The following is a 26266-nucleotide window of genomic DNA, read 5'->3' as shown; positions in this document are numbered from 1 at the left end:
TCGGTCAAAATTTTTGTTGTACTGCAATAGGTGGACATTCATACTTACAATCAAATCGCTACCACTTATATATGGAATAAAACTGTTGGTTTTGAACATTTTTAAAGGTCACAGGTTCTTTAAAATAAGATGTCAGGTCACAAAGTCGCAGGTGGGATTTGACTATGTTGGAGCCACAGTATATTGAACTGCGTCATAAATCAGCACCTACCATTGAACAGCAGCGTCTTAAGATATATTTTTTAAAACCCATTTGCCAGGTTTGTCTATATTTGCAATGCAATCAGTGAGAACCAAAATCCTTAACACCAACTGTGATCGATGAACCGTGGGAATGAAGTTCTGGTTGAAGTACTGGTAAAATTTAGTTGAGCTCTTTGCCAAAAAATCGACCTTTCTTTTTCCACAGTGTGTTCCAAGAATGACAAACACAAACTAGTCTGTGATAACACGTTTTTGACTGATCCTGAAATGTTTTTACTATCACACCAATCCCATAGACTATGAAATAGAGAATATCATAGACAGCTATTTTTATAAAGTCATTGTAAGAAATCTGAATGGAATGTCATTTTCTTCAAATTGGATACTTTTTCATTAAACTGTGTTTTTGAGATCACTTGTATGTGGTATTTCTCTGCCAATCACATTGTAAATATTGAAAGTGCCAAGTTTTTGGAATTCAATATGGCAACAGAAAATTAGTTGTGGATTGTAATGACAAAACTTGTGCAGGGTGACCGTTCATTACAATTATGGCATATTTGTTATCTCGTCTTTATATGGGTGTCATTTTGTGGCTGTTGTTTGCTGTTTATCATACTTGTGTTTGATTTATAGTTTTGTTATAAATCAGGCAGTTGGTTAATAATGAATTTAAGAAGTAATCTTCTGGACTTGTTTATTTCAATATTCAAAGCACCTGCACATTTCAATAAAAAATTAAAATGTGGTATGATTGCCAATGATACAAATATCCACCATAGTCCATAGGAGTATATATATCTCTCAGTTGATAAAATTTGTTGCTTTATACAAGGAAGCTATTTAACCAAGGGCACTTAATGGTAAATTTGAAGTCATATCTTGGAAAGTTTTATGAACACCATGATGGTTTGGTTGACTATTGTGGAATATTTGAGGGACTGACAAATGATATGTTCTACTTGTCAAACCACAACCCTATAATTCTTCCTAGATTTTGATGTCAACCAAATGCAACTTATCAATTTTACTTGATATGAGGAGCACAACAGGTGATACTGGTGGATGGAGCAGAGAATTGCCAGAGTACATAACCCTTGTGTTTGATGAGGTTTGTCTTGCTAAATACATTTTTTCTGTGTGTTGTTTAGTCTTTTTAGGACCAGATTTAAGATTCGTTTCTATATCAGTGACATGTAGTTTTGTTGATCTTGTATTAATGATTTTTTTTTTTTTAGTTTCTGTCTTCCTCCTATACAGTTCACCATAACACAAGAAAAATTGTCATTAAAGAGCAATAATTCCTAGAAGTCGACTGTACATCTTTTCTAACTAATCTCTTGATAATTAAAAATTCTATCGATCTTTTATAGTTTCCAAGATACACTGTAATAGGTGAAAATGCAAAATATTGGTAAAAATTGTAATTTAGGGACAATAAACCCAAATGAAAGAAAGTTGTGTTGAGCATTGTAAATGATCATGGCAAAAGAACATCTAGATATAACATAAATTTTCTTCATTGGCAATCATACCTCACTTCTTTATTTTTAGAAAATCATTGTAATGGAATAGAATGTTATTTTTCTTCAAATTGGATACTTTTTCATCAAACTGTGTTTTTGAGATAACCTGTACCGGTATGTGGTATTTAGTGCCAAGATTTTGGAATTCAATATGGCAACAGGAAATAAGTTGTGGATTGTAATGACAAAACTTCTGCAGGCTGGGTTTATTACAATTATAGTAAATTTGTTATCTCAACTGTATATGCATCTGTCCCAAGTCCTGTGTCTGTAATTTAGTGGTTGACGGTTGCTCTTTATATATTTATTTTTAATTTATTGTTTTGTTATAAATCAGGCAGTTTGTTTTTTACTCTTTGTTAAAAGGCCATACAGTGACTTATAGTTGCTTATATCCATGCCATTTAAACTGGTGTGTATAGTTTGTCTCATTGACAACTTTATTATATTTATTGCCACTACTAATCTCTCATTTTTGTCATATCTTTTTTATAAATATATGATTGATTCACTCTTCAAATATTTCTCAGTATCAAATAAAATTGGAGAGCTGTTTAGTGTACATTAATTGAACATCTTTTCTTTACATTCACTGCATTTTGCCTCACAAAGCTTTTTTTCAATGAATACCAAGAAGTGAAAAAACTTGCATTGCATGAAGCTAAAAAACATGAACAAAACAACTAGACATCTCTTCAAGATAATTTAATGAAGGCTCTTTAGAACACCATTTGATGTGGGTATTGTCTGTTCTGTAATGAAAACATGGCTCCCAGATAACCAAACAGGTACTTCTTGTCCTTGTTCTTTCTGATAGCATCCAGGACTTGTTTGTCTACAGCAACTTGATCCTCCTTACGCTCATCACTTACTTGGTACACCTGTATACAGATAAAACATAGCTTACTACAGACATCTAACAAGTTCATCACTTACTTGGTACACCTGTATACAGATAAAACATAGTTTACTACAGACACCTAACAAGTTCATCACTTACTTGGTACACCTGTATACAGATAAAACATAGTTTACTACAGACACCTAACAAGTTCATCACTTACTTGGTACACCTAACAAGTTCATTAGTTTCAAACTTGCTGTGCACATTGGAAATCATACTTGATTTGCATTCTTTGGAAGGAATAAGGTACAGTCGTCAAGATATTATAAGGTCATGTTACAAAAATTGTAACACCAATAAAACCTTTTTTTTACCATTTTGAAAAAATTCAATAGACACATCAGTTGGAAATATAATTTCAGTATTAGGGAAAATCAAAACTTGACCTGGATTTCAAGGTAGGTAGTAGTGTTGAAAATTAATAAAAATTCCTATTCTAAAATAAACGTGTTCTCTTTAGATAGGGTGGCAAATATTTACTTGCCCATTTATTTTTTTTAATAGAGCATAAATAATGAAAAGGATTAGTTGGTCAAACTAAATAAATTTTCTAATACATCTTTCAAATGAAATATCATACCTGTGTGAATATTGATAATAAATAAAAAATCTATGGTAATTATCTAGCTATATATTGAAATCATAACACCAAAAAATAGACTGACATTTTATCATCAATTTTAACCTCAATTTTTTACATGAACAATAAATGGAGAATGTGTCCCAATGGACACAAATGATGCCCCCTCTTGCATACAACATTATAAAGGGACAAAACTCAAGAACGATAAAAGTGACGCTATCCAAATTTGTACTAGATCTGAGTTTTTAAGGTAATAAGTATTGTGTATAGGTTTCATAATGTTTGGTTGGGGCAACCTAAGTTACAGAACGGAAACTAAACATTTTGCATTTTCTTCCATTTATAAAGGGGCATAACTCGAGAATGGTTAAAGTGACCCCACCAAAATTCAAATTTGATCTTTATTTTGTGGTAATAAGCATTGTGTATATGTTTCATAAAATTTGGTGGAGGCAAGCTTAAGTTAGAGAACGGAAACTAAAAATTTTGCAATTTTTATATTTATGAAGGGGCATAACTCTAGAACGGTTAAAGTGACACCACCAAAATTCAAACTTGATCTGTGTTTTGTGGTAATTAGCATTGTGTATAAGTTCCATAACATTTGGTTGAGGCAAACTCAAGTTAGAGGATGGAAACCAATTTTGGAACGTACATACGGTTATGCCCCCGCCGTAGCAGAGGCTACAGCGGGTCATTAAATGGATCCAGATTTGACAGTTGGAAACAAGACGGAAATTCTCTATGATCAGCTATCAACTGTGATCAACAATCTGTACTGTACAAACCTCCTTTTTGGTGTCAAATATTTCTCCTTCAGTATGTCTTGGTTTTTTCAACTTCTGTCGTGCAAAGTATTTATCATTTACTCTCTCAGGCAGCTTGATGGAACCAATGTCAATCTTTGTCTTTGTGGCGATCACATATTGCTGATTAATTCTTCTCAATGGACAACCATTCAAATGAAATGGTCCTAAAAAATGTAATGTAATTCAATCATTTGTATGCATAAAATACATGTAAATAAGGAATAGCGAATTCCATTTTAAGCACATGAGTTTAAGTTGCAAGATTGTGATAATTCAGGCTCTACAATGCAGTCTAATGATAATTTTAAGCTCTGCAATATTCTTTATTAACTGACGCAAAGAAATGAAATTCTGATGGAGACATCAGCTCCGTTTTAAAAGAAAATAGAGATTATTCTTTGAGCGTCTTAAAATCTGCTGTATTTGCAAGAGGCTGAGCTAGGATTTTTTATTTCTAGACATGTGCAAAAACAGCTGATATTTAAACATGTTAAACACATATTGTCTTTGTACTCAATAATGTTTTTTTTTTCTCACAAATTCTGTTTTGTAATTATGCATAAAATTTCTGATCTTGATAAAATTAACTAGTTTATTCACATGAATATTTATCAATAAAATTGGACATCGAGGCAGAAACCCAAATGAACAAGGTTTAGTGATTTCAATTAATAATTATCACTGGAATTTACATTCTAGATCTATAAATAAATAGAGGTTTTTATCAGAAAAAATATATTGCTATACATACCAGTAACAAGGAGAAGACCAGATGGAAGGTCCTTTAGATATACTACTCTCTGAAAAAGAAATTATATTGTGACGGTCATGAAATCTTTTTATGCCCCCCTTTTTTTTTAATCTTAAAAACGGTCTTTCAGAATTTTGCTCAGCAGTTTAGTAATTTTTATAATAATTTTTAAAGAATGCATTGTTAAAGGAAAAGGTATGATAAGGACTCTATTATGGACCCTTCATTTGGAAAATCATAAGAATTATTATTTAAATTTGAAAAACTGTCTTTCAGAATTTTGCTCAGCAGTTAAGTAATTTTTATAATAATTTTTAAAGAATGCATTGTTAAAAGAAAAGGTATGATAAGGACACTATTATGGACCCTTCATTTGGAAAATCATAAGAATTATTTGAATTTGTCATTTTGATTTTTTGTGTTTTAACGCCACTTTTAAGCACCGCTTTTGGGCTATTTCGTGGCGGCCAGTTTTTATTGGTGGAGGAAGTTGGAGTGCCCAGAGAAAACCACCAACCTACGATAGGAAAACTGACAATCCTAGTCAATTAAGATTGGAGTCGAGTGCACCCGCACGATCTGGGTTCGAATTCACAACCTCAGTGTTGACTGGCTAGTGATTACAGTAGTAACTACTTAGACCACTCGGCCACCGAGGCCCCTTTGTCATTTTGAGATCTTCTCATAAGTATTTAGATATGAGCAAAAGCTTAACTAAAGTAATGCATAAATTAACTATTTTTACAATTTCAGGGGCTCAATAATGGCTCTTATCATACTGTTTCCTTTCAATCTTTTATGTTCTTAAGATCAAATTAGATAGGTTATATACACAACAGTTACTTTTCAGTCAGAGTCTCAGAGAAGATTAACACCTAAATATTTCATATACAAAATGCTATGATATGATGGGGACCTTTGACGCACCATAGCTGAAGTGTTGTTGACAGTAAAATTATCTACATGTACCAAGCCAATAATTTAATCCATTATTCCACTGTATAACTGCCAAATTAATTTTTTGGTGTATAAATGCAGCATTCTTAGTTAAATATCACAGACCTTTCCCTTATGACGTCCAGCCACAATGATGAGAACAGTGCCAGGGGTGATACTGGACCTAATCTTGTGTTTGTGTTGACTGAATGGCTTCCTACGTGATCTCAGTTTTCTTGGTTTATCTTCTGTAGGATAAAATCTTGGCTGAAAATGAAATTATATCATGTAAAATCAGGATAAATGTACATGTTCATATAAAATCATTTAAAAGGTCTTGTTTGAGGCCATAAAAAAGAATATGTTTGTGTGCCCTAACCCTACCTACCCAGAAAATAGCTGCCTACTCAAAATCTTTTTTGTCCTGATGTGAAAAAGTTTTTTTTTTAATCAGATAGGCATGAAGACTAAAAAACATCTGACACTGCAATTTCTCTTTGCCGAAAAAAAAGAAGAAAATGCCTACCTACCTACCCACTGTCTCTACCTATGGGTAGGGTTTGGGCAAACCAAAATATTTTTAAGTGTGGCCCGAGTGAATGCTTCAATATATTTACAAGTCGAAAGTAAGAAATAGTAGACGAACCTTACAAATTAAACCAGCACTTATTGAATTTACAGCAGTGGTAACAGATCTCAAGGGTAGACAAGGGATGACTAACAAAATACATTTGTACCTCATCTTATCAGAGTTTTCGACATAAGGAGGTTTGACTGTACAAGGTTTTATTTTCCATCCTTCATTTATAAATGTCAATTCACTATAAAGTTTTCATGCTTGCTTACAAAACTATTTTGGGAACTTTGGTACCTATGAAACACTGGGGAATAAGTTTATAGTGAATATAAGAAAGTGATCGATGGCCAAATACTTTTAGTTGGATCTTTAACTAGAAGGGATAAATTAGATATTTAAATAAATACTTGAAACATGCTACTTTTCAAAATCAATTAAAACCCATTTCATCCTGCTAGGTATGAAAAAAGACAAACCTCAATTACAAAAAACTCTTTTCAATCTTTGTTGTAGGATATAATTTTTCCCTTACCATTTACAAACCTGAAAATTTAACCAATACTGTTATATGGACATGATGGATACAAGCACAAATGCCACCACGCCACCAAGCCATGATGTTCTAGATTTAGCCAAACAGGCAACTGTGGTGTATGATAAAGGTATAGCATACAGTAGTTCAGTGTAATGCATGGTATGCTTTTTAAATATATATCTAAAATTCTAAAAATTATTTACCAATCTATTAATCCTAACAAAACGTTTTTTTCCATTTTTATCCCCACCAACTTCTTTGGTGACCATACGAGCCGGCTTCTTCGCTTTTGGTGCCATCTGAAAGAATAAAACTTACAATGTATACAACAATTTAAATGTACATGTTTGTATGCACCATTTTATTTTAATTTGTTATTTCTAGGTTTATAGCTGAATTATTTTTCTTCACTATATGGACCACTTATTCATAAATATAAACATGTACTGTATAATCAGTAAAAATTAGCTAAATCACCACATTAAAATGATTACTGCTTGAAAATAACTTCACAAATTTGATAAAATCTTCAAACGTGTTCAAAGAAAACAAAATTGAACAGATTCAAGTCTAAGTTCTGAATTGAGATGTTTTAAAGGTTAAAGCTACATTCCATTATTTTAATATGCATATCCACTACGGTCTTCAGGATGGAGCATACAAATTCCAACAATGTTTTGTGTTTCTGATTAGCGAAAAAGTTTAAAGTTACGCCAATACACCACACAATGAGTTACTAAGTTGGCCCGGGGCCAGTCGGCATAACGTCAATAAACAAGCATTTCTTACTGTCACATATAACAAAAGCATGTGATATAGGAAATTTACAGGTGCAATTCAAAAGTGTTCCATGATTGAACCTTTATGATCAGGTCTCAAGTTACACCTGCTTCATAAACATTTGTGCAAAACATCAGATGAAATAGTGATGCACACTTATCTAGATAAACTCAACTTGACTCTTAAATAATTATAAAATAACTATATTTAACATGGGCATGATCATGATGGTATTTAAACAAATGGTGTCCACGGTTGCCCCAGATATCCTAAGAAAGAAAACCCGTACAAAACGAATTATTTCATACTATGAAATATCTTTACTAAGGTTAGCATTAAAAACAGAATATACCGACACAGCTCAGTTGTACAGAATGGTATGTTTATGTTGGACAGATCAGCTAGCAAAAAATATATTTGAATGCGAGTCAGATTGATTTGGAGAATAAAAGATCTTCATTTCTTAAAAAAATGTTACAAAGTATATAATCTTCTATCAAATTTGGATTGATGATGTTTATTTATTGAGATATTTTCCGATTTATTTTCCGTTCACGTTTACTTCACTGGCTTACTTTGGTCAACCGGAAGTAAAAGGATGACAGGAAGTATCAAAGGGAGAAAATCGAAATTTTAGTGTTTACCATCACATCATGATGCCAATTCCAGGTATTGTCTTAAATTTTTCGCCTTTTGAATTTAGCAGTATATGAGTGATTAGTTAGCCATAAAAATAATAAATTTCAAGGGTTTTTTTCACAACAGGCGAAGACAGAGACTTTATTTTCTTCACACCAGCATCTTCTTTGGTTACTCTCTTCTTGCTGGTGTTGCAGTTTGTGATTTTTCAGTGAAATTTATGCAAGTGGTTGTAGTTGATTTACCCTGAAATATCCACCTGTGTATTTTATACGGCTATATAGCTAGGTCCAATAGTCCACCCATGCAGGAGTTGAGTCTTGAGAGTTTTGAGTTATTGGCTTTAAGTTATTTATATATATATATGAGTTTAAGGAAGAATTTTAAAAGCAGAAAGATTGAGGCAACTGTACCATGTGTACACAGGGAATGCTAGACAACTCTGAACGATTAAAAAGTCAACTCGGACTGTCTATAATGACAACTCAGACACAGTATTAAAAGAGGATTTGAACTATTTGAATAGACAATAAACAATATTTTATTGGCACAAACGCATTTACCATAAATGGTAATGACCAAATCGTCGGCGAATGGATAAACATGATTAGTAAAATGCAAACAATTATGTGAATATAAAAGACATGTTTAATGAAAATCTATTGCAAAAGATTACTTCTCACATTGAACATGTTGAAACAATTTGAAATTGTTACAAAAGAGGAAGATAGTTTTTAAGTGCTGTGTAAGATTTATTATTAAGTATAAGCTTTATTTTATATTTATCACACAAAGGGGTGTTACTTTTTTTAGTAATTTTGGACATTTTGAATTCAAAAGTCTGTCTGATATTGGAGTACCCTCTACAATAATGTAGCATGTGCTGTTCATTTTCAATTTCACCACTTTTGCAGATTTCACAAATTCTTTGACCCCTTGGCACTTTTAAATATCTTCCTCTTTCAATGCAAGGTTATGAGCACTTATTCTTAATTTACATAATGAGGCTCCATCTGATCTATTTCTTAGAGCATCAAAATAAGCTGCACATTCACTCATTTTGTAAACACGGGAAAAATGTTAATTTTGGAGATGCTAGAATATTTGCATGTAAATGATTATAAATTATTAAATGTTTTATTTTACACAACAGTATCATTTACATATTTGCTGAATTTGCAAAACATAATACATTTGTGAAAAAAATGAATATTTGTTAAATGTGAATTCAATTAAATTTCATCTTATTTTTATCAATTTATTATAAAACTTAATTGTAGTAAAGAAAGTCTATGTTGAATTTGTTTTATTTATTTGTTGAAGTTATTCTTTATTTATAATTTAAAAGTAAACTCAGACCGTCTATATTATGTAAATGACATACTTGTTACTAATGTTTTTTGACTTGAATATATTTCTTTGATTAAGTGTTCGTCTGAGGTCTACTTAGTGCTCAAATTAGATGTTTCTTATGTAAATGACATATATGTAGTTGTTACTTATGTTACTTGACTTGAAGTTATTTCTTTGGTGACATAAAGATAAATGCATGTATAAATTATTTGTTATTCTTTCATTTTAAAATTGGAATATGCTTGGACTGATAACACAGTACTTTAAAATAATCGAGGATATAATATATATTATATATATGCAAAAATAAAGAAGCTACCAAAACATTACAAACATTTTTACTCTATACTCATACATGTACAGCCTTCAAACAACAGAAATCAAAAATCTCCTGAGCGTCCTTCAATCTTCAACAATAGACAGATGCATGTTAATACACAAATTTTTCAGAGTCTATAAGTTGTGATTTTGAATGGTCTATATAGAAGTCTCTTCATAGACGGTTCAATTGTCATTTTCATCATTTTTATAGTCAAAATGGGGGTCTAAACTCTCCCTTTATTCTTTGCATTATAGACGACTTCTCTTCAGACACTGTCTTTTTCATTTAATCATTTATATAGTAAAAACTCTAATTTTATACTTTGTTTGAGTTGGCCTTATAAACAGTCTGAGTTGTCTTCTTTGCAGACCGTCCTAGTTATCTTGCACACTACACAGGCACTTGTCTCCCTCTCTGAAAAAGAATTACTACATGTACATACCTTAATATAACACAAGGTACATGTACCCAACTCACATTTTTGAAAAATGACACTCAGTTGTGAACTCTTGTTATATTTTGATTCCGCAGTTGTTTATCCCACTGAAACTTGTTATGTTGGAAATCAACATTAAATTATTCACAAAATGATGTATGACACACTTATTTCTGTTGTTGGAATTATTTGTTGCAGGCCTTCCATGTAGGTCAACCTTAAATTTTTTCGCCTGCCAACCTTGACGATTTATGGGGTATTTCCTTTTATAGATCTGATCAAATAATCATTTCATTTTAGGAGCTCATTAAAATTTATTATATTCCTGTGCAAGCTGTTTTGTAGTTTATCTTTAATTTTAAAGCAATTTTTTTCAGAGGGACAGATTCCTCACCAAGAACACCAGGTTGAATATAGAGAAAAATACAAAGCATTGAAAAAGAAACTAAAGTTTTTGGTATATGTGAGTATAAAGTAGAGGTTTTGCACATAATTCATGTATATACATGTACATGTACTATAAAAGCTAGTCATTTTTTTTTTCATCTCACACGAGAAAGAGATTGTATCCTGTTTTTGATTTCTCTGTTCTGACATCACTCCATCCATCTGTCATCACTTGTCACTTGAATTCCTGTCATCTTCCATTTCTTGTTGGATTCCCTATAAATAAATGATGGTTTATTCTAAATCTTGAAGTAGAAAAATGAAACCTACAGCCAGGTTACCAGAAAAGCATTGAGTTAAACCCTGGATGAGGTCAATTAACAGAAAATTATAACTTTGTGAATCCTGTTTTTAGCAAAGACATTTACAAATATCACATATTAATTCATGTCATTGGCATACATGTAATTTTCTTCATTTCATTTAAGGCTCCCTTCAAATAGATAATTTTCTTCATTTCATTTAAGGCTCCCTTCAAATAGATTGAATGTTTACTTTTTTATGAAAAAAAACTTTGATGAGTTGGATTTAGAACAACAACAAAAAATAATGAAAATTTCATCCGTTTTCATGGGAGGCGCTGCTACATGTATTTAATTAAAACATGCTAAAATGTATCTTATAATTATTTGTTTGTCTGAATAGGGCCAGCATATTTTTAATACAAAGTAAAACATGTCAAGTATTTTTGGTTCAATATTTATTTGTGAAAGTACATTTAATTCCATGTACATGTACTATACCTTTATTATAGGGCCTAATTATAATACAATGTACATGTACAATGTATGTCTTAGGTTAAAATAGCATTTTATTACATGTACACTGTCAGAATTAGTGCTAATTCTGATTACCTAAAAAGAAATTATGATGAAGTTCAGTCATCATGGTTATAGATCAAATACATGTACATGTATGTAACACAGGAAAATAAAAATGAAGAAATAAAGGTGCTAGAAATTGCAGTAAAGATGAATGGTTGCAGAGCAATATTTGATAATAAGAAAAAATGACACCCAACAAAAAATATTGATTGCCTTAGTATAACAAGGTCTGCTTACAGTCACAAAATTTTATTGAACATATATATACATTATAGCAAAAGTAAACCTTTAATTCATCCTTTAAAAAAAATTCATGTACCAAAAATGTATCTGTGGTACTTATAAAACAATGGAAGAAGGAAAACAAAAAATAACTTGCAAAAAACTTAAAACAAATAATACACAATGCCAACAATTATATCTAGCCAATAGTCTCTACGAAACAAAATTGTCAAAAGAAATGTATGTGAACTGTTTACAACAAAATACGCCAATTTGTGGACATGTTATTGTATACATTTGTTTCTGATATGAGTCTTATGATAATTGAATTCTATTTAGGAACAAGAGTGCTTCTTAGAAGAATTGAGGAAATCACAGAGAAAACTTCTTAAGATCACTAGAGATAGAAGGTAATCATATATAACAGTTTTTCTTTTTATCTTTAAAATATATATATAATTAGGCCAAAATAAATAAGGTTTTCTTTTTTAAAATTATGAACTTTGTTTTCTTGCTAGACAGATTGTTGCAGTATGATTTTTTTTCTCTCAGTTTCTTGGTAAACAGATTGTTACAGTATGAACTTTGTTTTTTAGTTTCTTGCTTGACAAACTGTTACAGTATGAACTTTGTTTTTCATTTTCTTGCTAGACAAATTGTTACAGTATGAACTTTGTTTTTTAGTTTCTTGCTAGACAGATTGTTACAGTATGAACTTTGTTTTTTAGTTTCTTGCTAGACAGATTGTTACAGTATGAACTTTGTTTTTCAGTTTCTTGCTAGACAGATTGTTACTGTATAAACTTTGTTTTTCAGTTTCTTGCTAGACAGATTGTTACAGTATGAACTTGTTTTTCAGTTTTTTGCTAGACAGATTGTTGCAGTGTGAACTTTGTTTTTCAGTTTTTTGCTAGACAAATTGTTACAGTATAAACTTTGGTTTTAAGTTTCTTGCTAGACAGATTGTTACAGTATGAACATGTTTTTCAGTTTCTTGCTAGACAGATTGTTGCAGTGTGAACTTTGTTTTTCAGTTTCTTGCTAGACAGATTGTTACAGTGTGAACTTTGTTTTCCAGTTTCTTGCTAGACAGATTGTTACTGTATAAACTTTGTTTTTCAGTTTCTTGCTAGACAGATTGTTACAGTATGAATTTTGTTTTTCAGTTTCTTGCTAGACAGATTGTTATAGTGTGAACTTTGTTTTTCAGTTTCTTGCTAGACAGATTGTTACAGTATGAACTTTGTTTTTCAGTTTTTTGCTAGACAGATTGTTACTGTATAAACACAGTGACTTGTCTCTGAAAAAATTTTTCCTATGAACCTTAATATAACACAAGGTACTTAACTCACACTTTGGTAAAAGGTCACCTGGTCGCGAACTTCCGTTATATTTCGATTTCTTGGTTGTCTACCTCACTAAAACTTGTTATGCTGTGAATCTAAATTGATTTATCTACACAATGGTGTATAACACGCCTACCTTTGTTGTCGGAATCAATCGTAGCACGCCTCCCCAAGTTTGTCAACCGTAATTATTTCGTAAACCCACAACCGATTGGAAATATAAGGATTGCAGTAAATGATTTATTATAAAAAGTATTTCCAAAACTTAGTTTTTGTCTGAATAGAACTTATCATCCAGATAGTAAATTTGTTAAAGATTCCGCTAAAAAAATCTAATAAGTGTTATTTGAGGTATGTCTTATGAGTTACGAGTTTCTATTTTTAGGCTCAAATTTTCCCATTCCATCAATGTCATTCAGACTCTCTCTGGACTTTACACTCTCTCTGGACTTTACACATAAAATGAGATAACTGTAGAAAGAGATATGTATAAGATAGGGAAAAGATACCAAATGGACAATTATAATTAATCATTTACTGCGATCCTAATTATATTTCCAATTGGTTGTGGGTATACAAAATAATTACGTTTAACATACTTGGGGAGGCCTGCTACGAATGATTCCGCCAACAATGGTAGGCGTGTTATACACCATTGTGTACTTAAATCAATTTAGATTTATGGCATAAATAAGTTTTAGTGGGGAAGACAACAGAGAAATCGAAATATAACGGAAGTTCGCGACCGGTTGACATTTTTCAAAAATGCGAGTTAAGTACCTTGTGTTATATTAAAGTATAAAGGAAATTTTTATTCAGAGACAAGTGCCTGTGTGTATAAACTTTGTTTTTCAGTTTCTTGCTAGACAGATTATTACAGTATGAACTTTGTTTTTCAGTTTCTTGCTAGACAGATTATTACAGTATGAACTTTGTTTTTTTAGTTTCTTGCTAGACAGATTATTACAGTATGAAAAATTAGATGATTCATCAGATGATTCAGATGCTACAGCATCCAGTGATAGTGAAAATGATGGGCATAGTGCAGGTAAAAAGTAAGTGCTTTATGCTTTCTTTATTATATTTGCTGTTATCTAAATAGCAGAAAACGATGGACACAGTGCAGGTAAAAAATAAGTGCTTTATGCTTTCTTCATTATATTTGCTATCATCTGAATAGCAAATATAGGGACTAAGTACTTAACTATTGATAAGGAGTAAGAACTCAATGTTCATCACATTTTTCATTACTGACTACCAATCAGATATTTGGCACTAAACATCATTTGGTTATATACTCTACCTGTATTTTATTTCAATCAAAGGCAAGGGCAAAAGTACATTTTAGCTGGAGATACCTCACACCATTTCTTGATTTTATGCACCCGTGTATCAAGCAAGGGACATATATATTCACACTAGTATGTACATGTGTCCAGTAAGGTAAATTTTTTTTAAATACATCCAGTTTTGAGAATCTTAAAAATATTTTACTATAACAATTGTTTTTGTATATTACAACATCTGTTAACAAATTTGGGTCTCTATAACTTAATACAGTTCATACTTGATTCTTGAAAGATCTAAGTAAAGTTCTGCATGGAGATTCATTTTTCAGAAAAGTATAATGCTTCACCCCTGCAATGTTCTACTTTAAGGTAAAGCTTGTCTGACAGCAAATTTCATTAAATATGATCAATATTTAGTGCATTAGAAGCTTTAATAAAGTTTTGTATTTATGTCCTACTATATAAATCTATCATCTATCATGTTGCTGATTTTTCCTAATTAAAAAAGTTATGTACTTTTATGAAGATTTTCTATGAATAAAAAGTTATGTACATTTATGAAGATTCAGCTGCATGATTATGTCTTGTTACAGGAGAAAAGCACTAGAGAGTTTAGGATTTGAGTTTGGAACAGATCCGACATTGTACATGGCAGCCAGTGCACAGAGTAGAGCTAATATTCCTGTAAGTTTGTATCAAACCAAATTGATAGTATGACATTGGAATGAAGATCTGGACATTTGTTTTGAAAAATCCTGGGTGCATTTTATATAGATACAGGTTTCAAATATTTATATTTGCTAGACTTTTCTGGATTTTAAAATTAAAATCTGTTCCAAATTTGAATGAAATCGAAATCCATTATCTATTTCAATATTTTTTATTGTATAGATAAAAAAGTCATGGTTGAACTTAAGAGAGGTGGGGGTTAGGAAATAAAAATGAATCATTCTGTCACGAATCTCAAAAAATTATCATTAATTCCTGTGTCCCAATAAGTGGGCATCCTGAATTCTGTCAAAAATAAAGGCCCAATCCTGACTTCTGAAAAAAGATTCGCACTCAATTATATGCACCTTAATACTAAATACTTTATAAAAAATTAAAAAAGAAAAAAGATTTGTTTAAGTTATCCCAGGACAGTCTTATGTATAGAAAAATGAATCTTCATTTGAAAAAAAGTATTGTGGTTAAATGTTTGTAATCAAAGAGATATAATAATAATATTACCTTAAATTGAAAGTGTGGTTTAATAAAAAGTTTTTAAATAAAATATCAAATATAAAATTGGACTAATTTGTTAAAGTACACTTGAGAAGTCATTGATTAATTTTAGACTTCATCAGAACCAGTGAAGAAGAGATCCAAACCAAGTGCAAAGAAAGGAAAAGGAGGTTTGTGTATTTTATCAGTACTCATTCATGTAAATGGGTTTTAGGGTATGCTAATTGTGAATTAGATGTATGATACAGATGAAAGATTTATTTGATTAAACTTAACTGCAACTAATTGTGTACCGATCATCAGAAGGATAAAAAAAAAGCTGGTTTGAATTTTTTTGGTCATATTAATGAACATTTTCTAATAAAAGATGGATGATGCAGAACCTGCAGTGCTAAACTTGGAAATCAAAAGTCAAAATTCAGGGAACAATCCATGATTGATTGAAATTTGCAATAAGATAGATATTTATTACATTGGTTTCAAAGAAATACTGCGATTTTGCAGCAGTAAATTAATAACTGATAATTTCCCATGTGTATTAAATAGGTCCGATAATTTCACTCCTCAGATGCCCAACAACAATTTGAGAATGAGGAAAATAAAGCACATTTTGAGAATGAGGAAAAAAAGATATACTTTCATTTTCTACTTTATTTCCAGTAAAAATTCCATGGTCAAAAGTGGTTAATAACTGAATCACCAACTGTAGGTTAAATAAAAATAAAAAGGCTTAAGAAAACGCATTTTAATAGCTTACACCAAGAACTAAAATTGTAGGCAATTCAAGCTGCTCTGACATTGATTGGAAATATTATTGCAAAGTTTTGAATAATGTTTTGTTAGGTAAATTATCACATCAAGAGCCTCAGTTAACGAGAGAAGAAGTAGAAAAGCGACTAGAATCTCGTCAGATTTCATTTGGTATTGAGAAGGCACCAATGATGTTACCAATGGAGATATTCAGCCATGATAACTCTAATCAAGACAGGTATTATGCTTTTAAAATCATGTCAACATTCATGCAAAAACACTGCCTCAGTTATCTCATGGTAGCCTGCTCATCTCAAGTGTGGGAGGTTGTGGGTTTGATGAAGACAGGTTCAAACCAAAGACTTGAACATTTGTATTTGTTGCTTTTTTTGAACTCGCACATTAAAAATCAGGCTTAGCATGCCGGTCTTGTACAAGGCAGGGTTCATATTAATATCACATAATCATGCTCTCACCCTGATTATGCATTTAATTTGCTATTTGAAGTTAAACAGCCATACATCATCCATCAACATCATGCAAAAACATCTGAAATATTCATTAAATCAAATGTAAATGCTTCAAAAGAAAGGTTACATTTATACTTGAAGAAGAGATGAATTGAAGGATATTGCACATTGAAGTTTTAGTGTCATGATTTAGTACATGATACTTCTTATAAAAATGGTTCAGTTCTTTTATAAACACCTCTATGATCTCTTGGTAGCTACTCATCTTGATCCAAAGAATATAAAATTGTTATTTTGTGCTATCCACCAAGCAGGCTGCATTTAAGAGTTAATCAAAGTATGGTTGGCTCTGAGATGGGTTTGTAGGATGACTTGTATTTCTGTCAGCCATTACCTTGTGAGTGAGAACATTGAAAATTTGAGTCTCGATCTAGTACAAAGCAGGCTATTTTCATATTTCAATAGCGTGTTTAATAAGACCCAAATGTGCATTCATTTTTTGCCGCTGAATAATAAATGAAAACAACATGTTATTAATTTCATGCGTCTGAAGTGCTTTAGATTTACCTTCATCAGGAACGCTCAAAGCCAAATATTTGAAAGCCGAGGATGTATCAGGACCGAAACAGTTGAAGAGCTTTATGACCAAAAAGTGCCTAAAACAATAGCCAAATCCATCTTAGGTCAACTTTGCCTGAGGGAGTGTTAAGCAACCATCAGTTAATATTATTCTTCTACTTGAACAGAATCTGTCTCTTGGTCTGTGTTGAGGCACAAAAATTCCCAATATTATAGATGTATGCCTTTGTATTGTCACAGATGATCCCATATGTTATAATGGCTTCTAAGCTAGATATTCTTATAAAATATTAAAGCTATTGAGTGAGGAAGAATTGAGAGAAAATGAAATATAAAAATCTTAAACACAAGTTATCTCAAGGGCATATTTATTCTCATGATAAACTTCTTTTATGTGAACAATTTCATTTTCCATTTTCTACTTCTATACAATTATTAAATTCCAGTTGTTATCTTTCCATCAAAGTATTTGGTTTTAGCCTTTTAGGCCTTGTTATTATCTGTATGAAATCAACGCAGTAATATTACCAAGGAGATGAAAATCTTGATAGGGATAATTTCCATATTGCGACTGTTATAAATGTGACAAATGATAAAAGTAATATATTTATGTATTATGGGTTGAAAAATGAACATATATAAATAAAAATACATAAGGATGCTTGAAAAATATCAAACCAAAACAATCACTTTGTCAGTTCAAGGATGCAAGGATCCAGATTGCCCATTAAACATTTAAATTTCGTCACAATCAGCTTATAGTTAACAAGTTTTTCAGACATGTTTTCTGCCAATATAGTTGTCAAATGTTTTGTCACACCAGTAATTGTTTTAAAATTTGTGTTGTTTCTGTGTTTCATAGTTGTTAATTTCGGATATTATTCCACATCTGTTTTCCAATGCACAGATGAAATAATAACCAGGCAAAAAATCTATTCAAACTGGTGCTAGGGATGTCTTGAACTTGTTAGCCTCAGACTTTGAGATGAAAAACTGTTTCTTAGGTTTTAACAATTCCTGTAGGAATTAGGTATTGTGAAATTATAGACCATAACCCACCTTTTTCATTATGGATTTTACTATGAGGACCTCTGACTATTTGGATTAGAAAACCTCGAAGTAATAATTATAAATGATTCATATTTTTTTCAGTGAAGGAAATGATAGAGATGATGAAGATTCAGATTTAGTGATAGACACACAATAGAGATATGTTGGATTATTTACCAGATGTGTTCAAGTATATAGCTATCAAAATGTATTTGTCTATGTGTTTAACTTCATTTTAATCCTGACAAGACAGAGTGATGATGAACTTACGCGAATTGTTTATGTTAGAATGCTTCAGTGCGTTGGTCTACTTCTCTGTTAACAGTGCTTATGAACAAGAAAAGTTGTTTATCTTCTTTAACACAGTAGAACTGTTACATTAATGATTTAGTGTAGTTACTAACTATACAATGCATAATCTGTTGTGTTGGTTATGTGTACTTATTTTAATAAAATGATATAAAATTGATTAATTTTGCGCTTAATAATATAATATATTTGGTTTTGTCTATGCTCCACCTATGATAGTAGGGGGCATTATTTTTTTCAGTCTGTGCATCTGTTCATTATTCCATCCTTTTGTCCTTTCTGTATCAAGTTCAAATGTTGGTTAAAGGTAGTTGACCATGAAGTCATGGTTACATCAACTTGAAAAAAAATTAACAAAAATACCGAACTCCAAGGCAAATTCAAAAATCAAACGCTATTAATCAACGGAACAAGTGAAACTTTTTACATATTTTCATTGTAATTTTAGAATATATGCCTAATAAGGGATTTGATCCAGATTTCAGTCTACTAAACATAGAAATGTGATTGTGCAAGTCCAATAGGCACATATTCCAGTTTTCATTGTCATTTCAAACTTAAATGTATTGTTAAACCTATCCAATCAGCTGTCTACATGTACCACACTTGTATTGTGAAAATGAGGTTGCTTTAGATATTATAAAAGGTCAGGGTATTTTTTTTTCTCGCTTAAGCTCACATTGTGATGTAATGTTTAAAACTATTTAGACAATTATTGTTTTTATGCTTTCATTTGCTTGATGGATTTTTAGCCTACAAAGGGTAAAAGGTTGCTATCACTTGGCATTCATCATATGTGATCTTACTTCCTTACACTAAATATGAACTGGACCAATCTTAACCAAGTTCTCATAAGGGTTTTGAATTTCATAATTTTATCTTTTGTTGCTGTGAACCAACCATCAAGGCTGTATCTACTGAAATAAAAATAAATCAGGGGTAAAATAGGATGTTGATATTTTGTCTTTTCATAAGAACCAAATGTTGATGAAATAATCTTATGCTTGGTTTCAATAATGGTTATGTTTTCCAAATCTTTTATTAGAGTCTGTTTAGAATTAACTTAATTTGGACATAGGAAATGAGTTTGCATTATGTTTATCTGATGTGATTACTTTTCAGACTTGACTATTGTCCCTATCTGTGCATGCTTAGCAGGAGACACATACCATGTGGATGCACCCAGTCTTGCTCCTTTTGGAGTTCATGCTATTCCCTCAGTTTCTGTTACCTTAATTTGTCTCTTTTTAAATGTATAACGAGCTTTGAACAGCAGTTTTTCTACTGTTCCCTTAATTAGACACTGTAAAAACAAAAAAATATCCTTAAAATCATTGGCTAGTTACAATGTAGATAATGTAGAGATACACCTTGGCAATGTCAGCACTGAACTATCTTTTTTTTAAAGTTATTTATATCTAAAAAGTTACTGAAATATAATTCAGTTTGTGAAGTTGATTATATAATTGATTTGGATATCCCAATGTAATTGACCAAACCAAATTGTATACTTACATACATTGTTTTCAAGGCTCCTGAAATTTTTGTCTGTCTGTCTGTGTGTCCAGAACAAATGGGTTATGGTTGATGACGTGAGTGTTCCTGGCTTCATTAGAATGAAACTCATACAGATGGAAGATAAAGGAAAGGAGAGGAAGCCTTTTGATTTTAGTATCAAAAACCAGGGTTACTATTTCTAAAAATTGAAGAAAAAATAGTTTCTGGATGGTATCTTGAGTTTCCCACCCTTGAATGGAATGAAACTTCTACAGTGAAATTTCTTGCGAAGCCTTTAGATTTTGGGGTCAAAGGTCAAGGAAACGTACTAAAATAGAAAGTAACTGCAAACATTCCTTACCGTGCTCAAGTTTCCCTTGGAATGCACTCATACAGATGGAAGATACAGGAAAGATTAAAGAAACCTATTGATTTTTTGGTCAATGTGTCTACGTCATTAAAAAAGTTAGAAATAAATATGAAAACAATTCTACTTATAAATGTGCAGTTCGTGTAGCTTCATTTTACAGTGCCATCTTTCTACTATATAGTCTTCAAAAGACATAATTATAGCCAGCAGAAACGATCAAAGTATGATTAATTCGTTAATTTTCTGGGTCTCAAGGTGGTTGTCATTGATGAAAAGAGTTAATTGTATGTCTGGCCCTGGTTTATATTATTACATCCTTTCCAAATTGATAAAGTTCGCAGACCAAGATTGCTTTCATGACTTAAAATAGAAATTCGGAAAATCATTTTAAAATTCTGGTAAAATTAATTTTTTGATTAATATAAACCATTTTAGAAGGATTATATATGAGGTGACTTTTCAAAATTCAAAAATTCATAATATAGTAATCAGCTTGTCCATGTCTCATTAGTCGAAAACATACTGACAACTCCATGACAAATATTTGAGATCACAAACGTGAGATATAATTTTATAAGTGTGTAAAGTGATAATGCGTCGCTTAATATGTGCGTTTCTCTTCAAAGCCAGTTATATTTTATAAAAAAATATGCCAACGACTTATAAAGGTCTGACAATTTTATTAAAAATTCTGTAAAGGGATGGAGCAATTATCGGAAGTTTTTATGAAACTTAGAATGAAAGGTTTAGCTGTAAAAACATCTGTGAAAGTATAACACTGCTAACTCTGTTTATTTTTTTGTATGCACGTGTAGAAATGGTTTAATATAATAAGTGGAGCATACATACTTTTTAAAAAGTAAAAAAAAACCCAGATAGATGGATGTAGACTTGATTCAAAGCTGAAAATAAATAGAGGCTTTTCCCATTTCATCTCGTTAGGAAATCTGTAAATCAGACCAACCGCAAAATGAGTTTCACTTTAGATTTGAATGATCTTGATATGCACTCATTCCTTAATATATTTTAGTATTAGATTTTGGCGAGTAATCATATGAAACTGTGACGAACAAGGTTGGCTGTGTTACAATAAAGTATACATCTGTATATAAAAGACACAAAAAATTAAAAATAAAAACAAATTGAAAGGAAAAATAAAGCAAAGCAGTTAAACAAATGATAGTTCCTAATGAAACGTAAAATTATTCACTGATAAGTATCTTAAAATTGTTTAGAAATTCAATCAGGTTGTTCAACTATGTGTCGTCTATGATTCACTTATAAACAATAAAGTATATCTGCATAAAAAATAAGATAACAAGTCCCCTTTTTGAATGATTTCTCGCTAAAATACTTCATTTGAATCTAAATATCTATACTATATCCTGGTAAATGCTTGCAGTAGTTCCAAGTAGTGCAGACGGAAGGAATTTCATATCGATTGCAATCATAACTACCCTGTCTGAGTACTTAAGATTGGTTTCAATTGATGTAGGCGTCCATAGCGATGTAATGTGCATAACTTGCAAAAAAATTACCTTTTCTAAACAGTGTGCAATTGCAAGGTAATAGCTTTTGGAACAAAACGTTTTGACATGCATCACATGATCATAACGAATAAGCGGATCTGTTTCAATTAAAGTGTTTGTCCATTGCGTTGCTATATGGTTATATAATATCGTGGTACTTGCAAAATTAACTGCTTCAATAAAAAGCTTGTTGTGTCCAAGCTAATCATATCACTCTTTTTTGACATACATTAAACAATAAGTAATATACATTTTGAGTCTTAAAATTATCAATTATTTGACATTGACTTTGAAAAACAGGTATTTCAAATAACATAAATTTTTACTCTGTTACTAGTATTTTAGGATATATTTTGACCAATAAATGGGTGTTATGATTTTCCTTTCTGTCAATAGGACGCGATAGTTTGAGGTCGTGCCACGTGGGTTTGAATTCCTACCATAACAAATCAAAGAATTGTTAATTGGTATTTGCTGCATGCCTGCTTAGCTCGCTCCATATATAAGAGCACAACACGGTCGGCCCAAAGTAAGAATAATGTGTCCGGTCATGGTAAACTGTCTTCCTGCGGACTGATACGATATGGGACCTATCTTGTTAAAAATCAATCAATATGTCGATATATTACTAAACGGAGCTCAAATTTAAATATCATTTAACATGTTTCCATCCTGAATAAAGATTTCATTTACTACTGGACATTATTCACCGTTTATAGTCATCATCACCCCCTTGTTCGCCGAGGTCAAGTACTTTGTAAATGGTAAAAATAGGAATATAATTGGTCTGCCGAACTCTTTACAAAGCATTACCATTCTTGGAGTTTCTTATTGATAATATATTTGTTGAATTTGGAGGTACACTTTTTCAACAAATTGTCGGCATTCCTATGCGAACGAACTGTGCGCCTCTCCTTGCCGACCTCGTCTTATTTTCATATGAGTCGCAGTTTCTTCAGACACTTGCCAAAAACAAGAAGATCAATGAGCCTGATCATTTATTTCACATTCAGATATATTGATGATGTTCTTTCCATAAACAATCCAAACTTTTCCGATTGAGTTCCATTAATATATCCTCCAGAATTAGAAATTGAAGAAACAACAGACAAGGCTTCCTCCGCCTCATTTTTAGACTTATACCTCGAATTTGACATCAGCGGTCATCTCAGTACCAGAATCTATGACACACGAGACGATTTTAATTTTGAAATTATCAATTCCCCCCACCTTAGTAGCAATATACCCACTTAACCTGCATATGGGATATACATTTCCCAACTCATTTGGTATTCAAGAGCTTGCAGCTGCTACTCAGACTTTGTAAAACGTCACCAGTGTGTGAGCAAAAAGTTGATGAACCAGGGTTATGTCAAAGAACGTCTCGTCCTTTTTGTCGAGCCTTCGACTTTTGTCGAAAAAGCGAGACATAGCGATCCTACATTCCGTCGGCGTCGTCGTCGTCGTCGTCGTCGTCGTTGTCGTCGGCGGCGTCCACAAATATTCACTCTGTGGTTAAAGTTTTTGAAATTTTAATAACTTTCTTAAACTATCCTGGATTTCTACCAAACTATGACAGAAGCTTGTTTATGATCATAAGATAATATTCAAAAGTAAATTTTGTTAAAAAAAAAATTCCATTTTTTCCGTATTTTACTTTTAAATGGACTTAGTTTTTCTGCCAGTTAACATTACATTCACTCTGTGGTTAAAGTTTTTGAAATTCTAATAACTTTCTTAAACTATCCTGGATTTGTACCAGACTTGGAAAGAAGCTTGTTTAATATCATAAGATAGTATCCAGAAGTAAATTTAAAAAAAAAAATTCTATTTTTTCCGTATTTTACTTATAAATGGACTTAGTTTTTCTGCCAGTTAACATTACATTCACTCTGTGGTTAAAGTTTTTATAAAATTTTAACAACTTTCTTAAACTATCTTGGATTTGTACCAAACTTGGAAAGAAGCTTGTTTATGAGATCATAAGATAGTATCCAGAAGTAAATTTTGTAAAAAAAAAATTCATTTTTTTCTGTATTTTACTTATAAATGGTCTTAGTTTTTCTGCCAGTTAACGTTACATTCAATCTGTGGTTAAAGTTTTTAAAATTTTAACAACTTTCTTAAACTAAGCTTGTTTATGATTAAAAGCTAGTAACTAGAAGGAAATTTTGTTTAAATTTTGTTCCATTTTTTCTGTATTTTACTTATAAATGGACTTAATTTTTCTTCCAGTTAACATTACATAGTCTGCAGTTTAAGTTTTTAAAACATTTATTAGATTCATAAACTATCCTGGATTTTTACCAAACTTGGACCGAAGCTACTTAAAATCAAAAGATAGAATAGAAAGGAATATTTTTATTAAATTTTTTCCTCATTTTTGTTGTGCCTGCGATTAACAGCAAATGTAGGCGAGACACTGGGTTCCGCGGAACCCTTACGAATTTTTTCTAAAAAAGTTCATCGGAAGATACCAAGACCTTGTTGATAAATATTCTGTATCAGCTTCACAAATAATACATGATGGTCTGGATGTATATATATAGATTCTAAGTACTGACCTTGTTTATCATCTTAATTACGTGTTATAGTGTTCTTTTATTTGTCTTTGTAAATTATTAACATTTACCGTTGTAAAAATATAATTACCATGATCAATATCTAATATTAAATTTTCGTACCATTAAACCCTACTATATACATCTTTTACCAAAAAATCAATCTTAAGCCATCTGAAGGTCCGACCTTCTACTTAACATCTAGTAACGCTCTCCTGGTCACTTTACACTTTACCTAAGGCTTAAATGGTACAATCTTTTTATAAAGCTAATACTTGTTTGCTTTTCCAATAACATGTAATACGTGAATAGTGTCATGTTGCATATTTTCTCCCGTAATAGCACTTATATTTTGCGGAATCGATACATTTAATGCGATAGATAAAACATATAAGCTGTAAAAGACATGCGGCTTAATGGATATGTTTGTGCAAATAAACATATATCAAAAGAATCAGACGATTAAAATACTATGTCTGAATTGATTAAATATTTTGTACAATTATACTTCATGTCAAAATGCCAGATTTTGATTGGTTAATACGAGGAAGATAATTAACCCTATCCCATGGTAAATACTCTATTACCCTTCACGGAGACGCTTCATCATGTGAGCGCTTTATCAAATACGAATGATTGTTCTGAACAAGACGTCATAGTTTTTACTTTGAATTCGAAAATTTAGTAGACAGTAAAAGCAGATCATTCAGTATAACAAATTAGATAATATATTGTTCCATTTAGGATATAGCTTGGTTAGCTACTCAAGCCAGATACACTGAAATAACATTTCAAATACTTGTCATGATAAATGATTATCTTTCTATGCTCAATGCAACAGTGTCACGCCTAAATGAAAGTCTAAAATATGATTTAAAATTATGTAAACAACTCTTCCAATCTTTCAATTTGCGATTACATTAATTTCTAATGTCGGATTACCTCATTTTACTCATAATTCAGAGATCTGAAACGAAAATAAGCCAATGTTAGTGTTTTATGAAATAATAATGAAAATGACTTAAAGGTATTATTGACTTCTTGGTCTGCTTTTACAGGACTTCTGGTTTTCTATGGTCTCGGTGGTATCCTTTTTCTTAAATATACAATTGTGTCCACCCACAAATAAATATTTTTGGTCAAATCACTCCCCCCAAGTTTTGGTGAAATGCTAAAACGCATAGCACCCGATTAAGGGTAACACATCAATAAAGGCAACAGTAGTATACCGGTGTTCAAAAGTCATAAATCGAGTAAGAGAAAACTAATCCGGGTTACAAACCAAAACCGAGGGAAACACATCAACTATAAGAGGAAAACAAAGGAACAACAGGAAGACCGAATAGCAACAAAAACAAACGCCAACACACATAGAAACGAACTATTTGATAACAAATGTCATATTCCTGACTCGGTACAGGACATTTTAAGAAAAAAAATGGTG

At 31.5% G+C, this 26266-nt stretch overlaps 2 protein-coding genes across 5 annotated transcripts; one reads left to right on the top strand and one right to left on the bottom strand.

The window, feature by feature from the left end:
• Positions 1-2420: 2420 nt before the first annotated feature.
• On the bottom strand, positions 2421-7162 carry LOC127711341 (60S ribosomal protein L6-like). Of its 4 annotated transcripts, none has more exons than XM_052217367.1 (5): positions 7029-7161; positions 5840-5980; positions 4778-4826; positions 4006-4190; positions 2421-2611 (listed from the first exon to the last, which is right to left on the bottom strand). In XM_052217367.1, the coding sequence occupies exons 1-5, from the start codon at positions 7122-7124 to the stop codon at positions 2450-2452; spliced, it is 633 nt and encodes a 210-aa protein (XP_052073327.1). In that variant the 5' UTR covers positions 7125-7161; the 3' UTR covers positions 2421-2449. The 4 variants fall into 4 exon arrangements, with proteins under 4 accessions (XP_052073327.1, XP_052073328.1, XP_052073330.1 ...); XM_052217368.1 differs by having other exon boundaries at positions 2558-2675; positions 7029-7162; XM_052217370.1 differs by lacking the exon at positions 2421-2611 and adding an exon at positions 2682-2739 and having other exon boundaries at positions 7029-7162.
• Positions 7163-8180: 1018 nt separating this feature from the next.
• Positions 8181-19025, top strand: LOC127711342 (INO80 complex subunit E-like). The gene is made up of 8 exons (XM_052217372.1): positions 8181-8274; positions 10733-10818; positions 12188-12258; positions 14139-14249; positions 15077-15167; positions 15820-15877; positions 16551-16695; positions 18659-19025. The coding sequence occupies exons 1-8, from the start codon at positions 8259-8261 to the stop codon at positions 18711-18713; spliced, it is 633 nt and encodes a 210-aa protein (XP_052073332.1). The 5' UTR covers positions 8181-8258; the 3' UTR covers positions 18714-19025.
• The last annotated feature ends 7241 nt before the right edge of the window (positions 19026-26266 follow it).

This window comes from Mytilus californianus, unplaced genomic scaffold, assembly GCF_021869535.1.
Source record: "Mytilus californianus isolate M0D057914Y unplaced genomic scaffold, xbMytCali1.0.p SCAF_8, whole genome shotgun sequence".
In the NCBI taxonomy this organism is placed as follows: Eukaryota; Metazoa; Mollusca; class Bivalvia; order Mytilida; family Mytilidae; genus Mytilus; species Mytilus californianus.
Note: the sequence above shows the minus strand (reverse complement) of the source record. Positions and strands in the feature narration are given on the sequence as shown.

Bases quoted from the DNA above. Each gene is read 5' to 3' on its own strand.
- LOC127711342 (XM_052217372.1), top strand. The intron at 12,259-14,138 runs GTAATCATATAT...TTGTTTTTTTAG, and splicing joins AAGATCACTAGAGATAGAAG to TTTCTTGCTAGACAGATTAT. The intron at 14,250-15,076 runs GTAAGTGCTTTA...GTCTTGTTACAG, and splicing joins GGGCATAGTGCAGGTAAAAA to GAGAAAAGCACTAGAGAGTT.
- LOC127711341 (XM_052217367.1), bottom strand. From the start codon at position 7,124: ATGGCACCAAAAGCGAAGAAGCCGGCTCGTATGGTCACCAAAGAAGTT. The intron at 4,827-5,839 runs GTCTGTGATATT...TTTCTTTTTCAG, and splicing joins CTGGACGTCATAAGGGAAAG to AGAGTAGTATATCTAAAGGA. The intron at 2,612-4,005 runs GTTTGTACAGTA...ATCTGTATACAG, and splicing joins TATTTGACACCAAAAAGGAG to GTGTACCAAGTAAGTGATGA.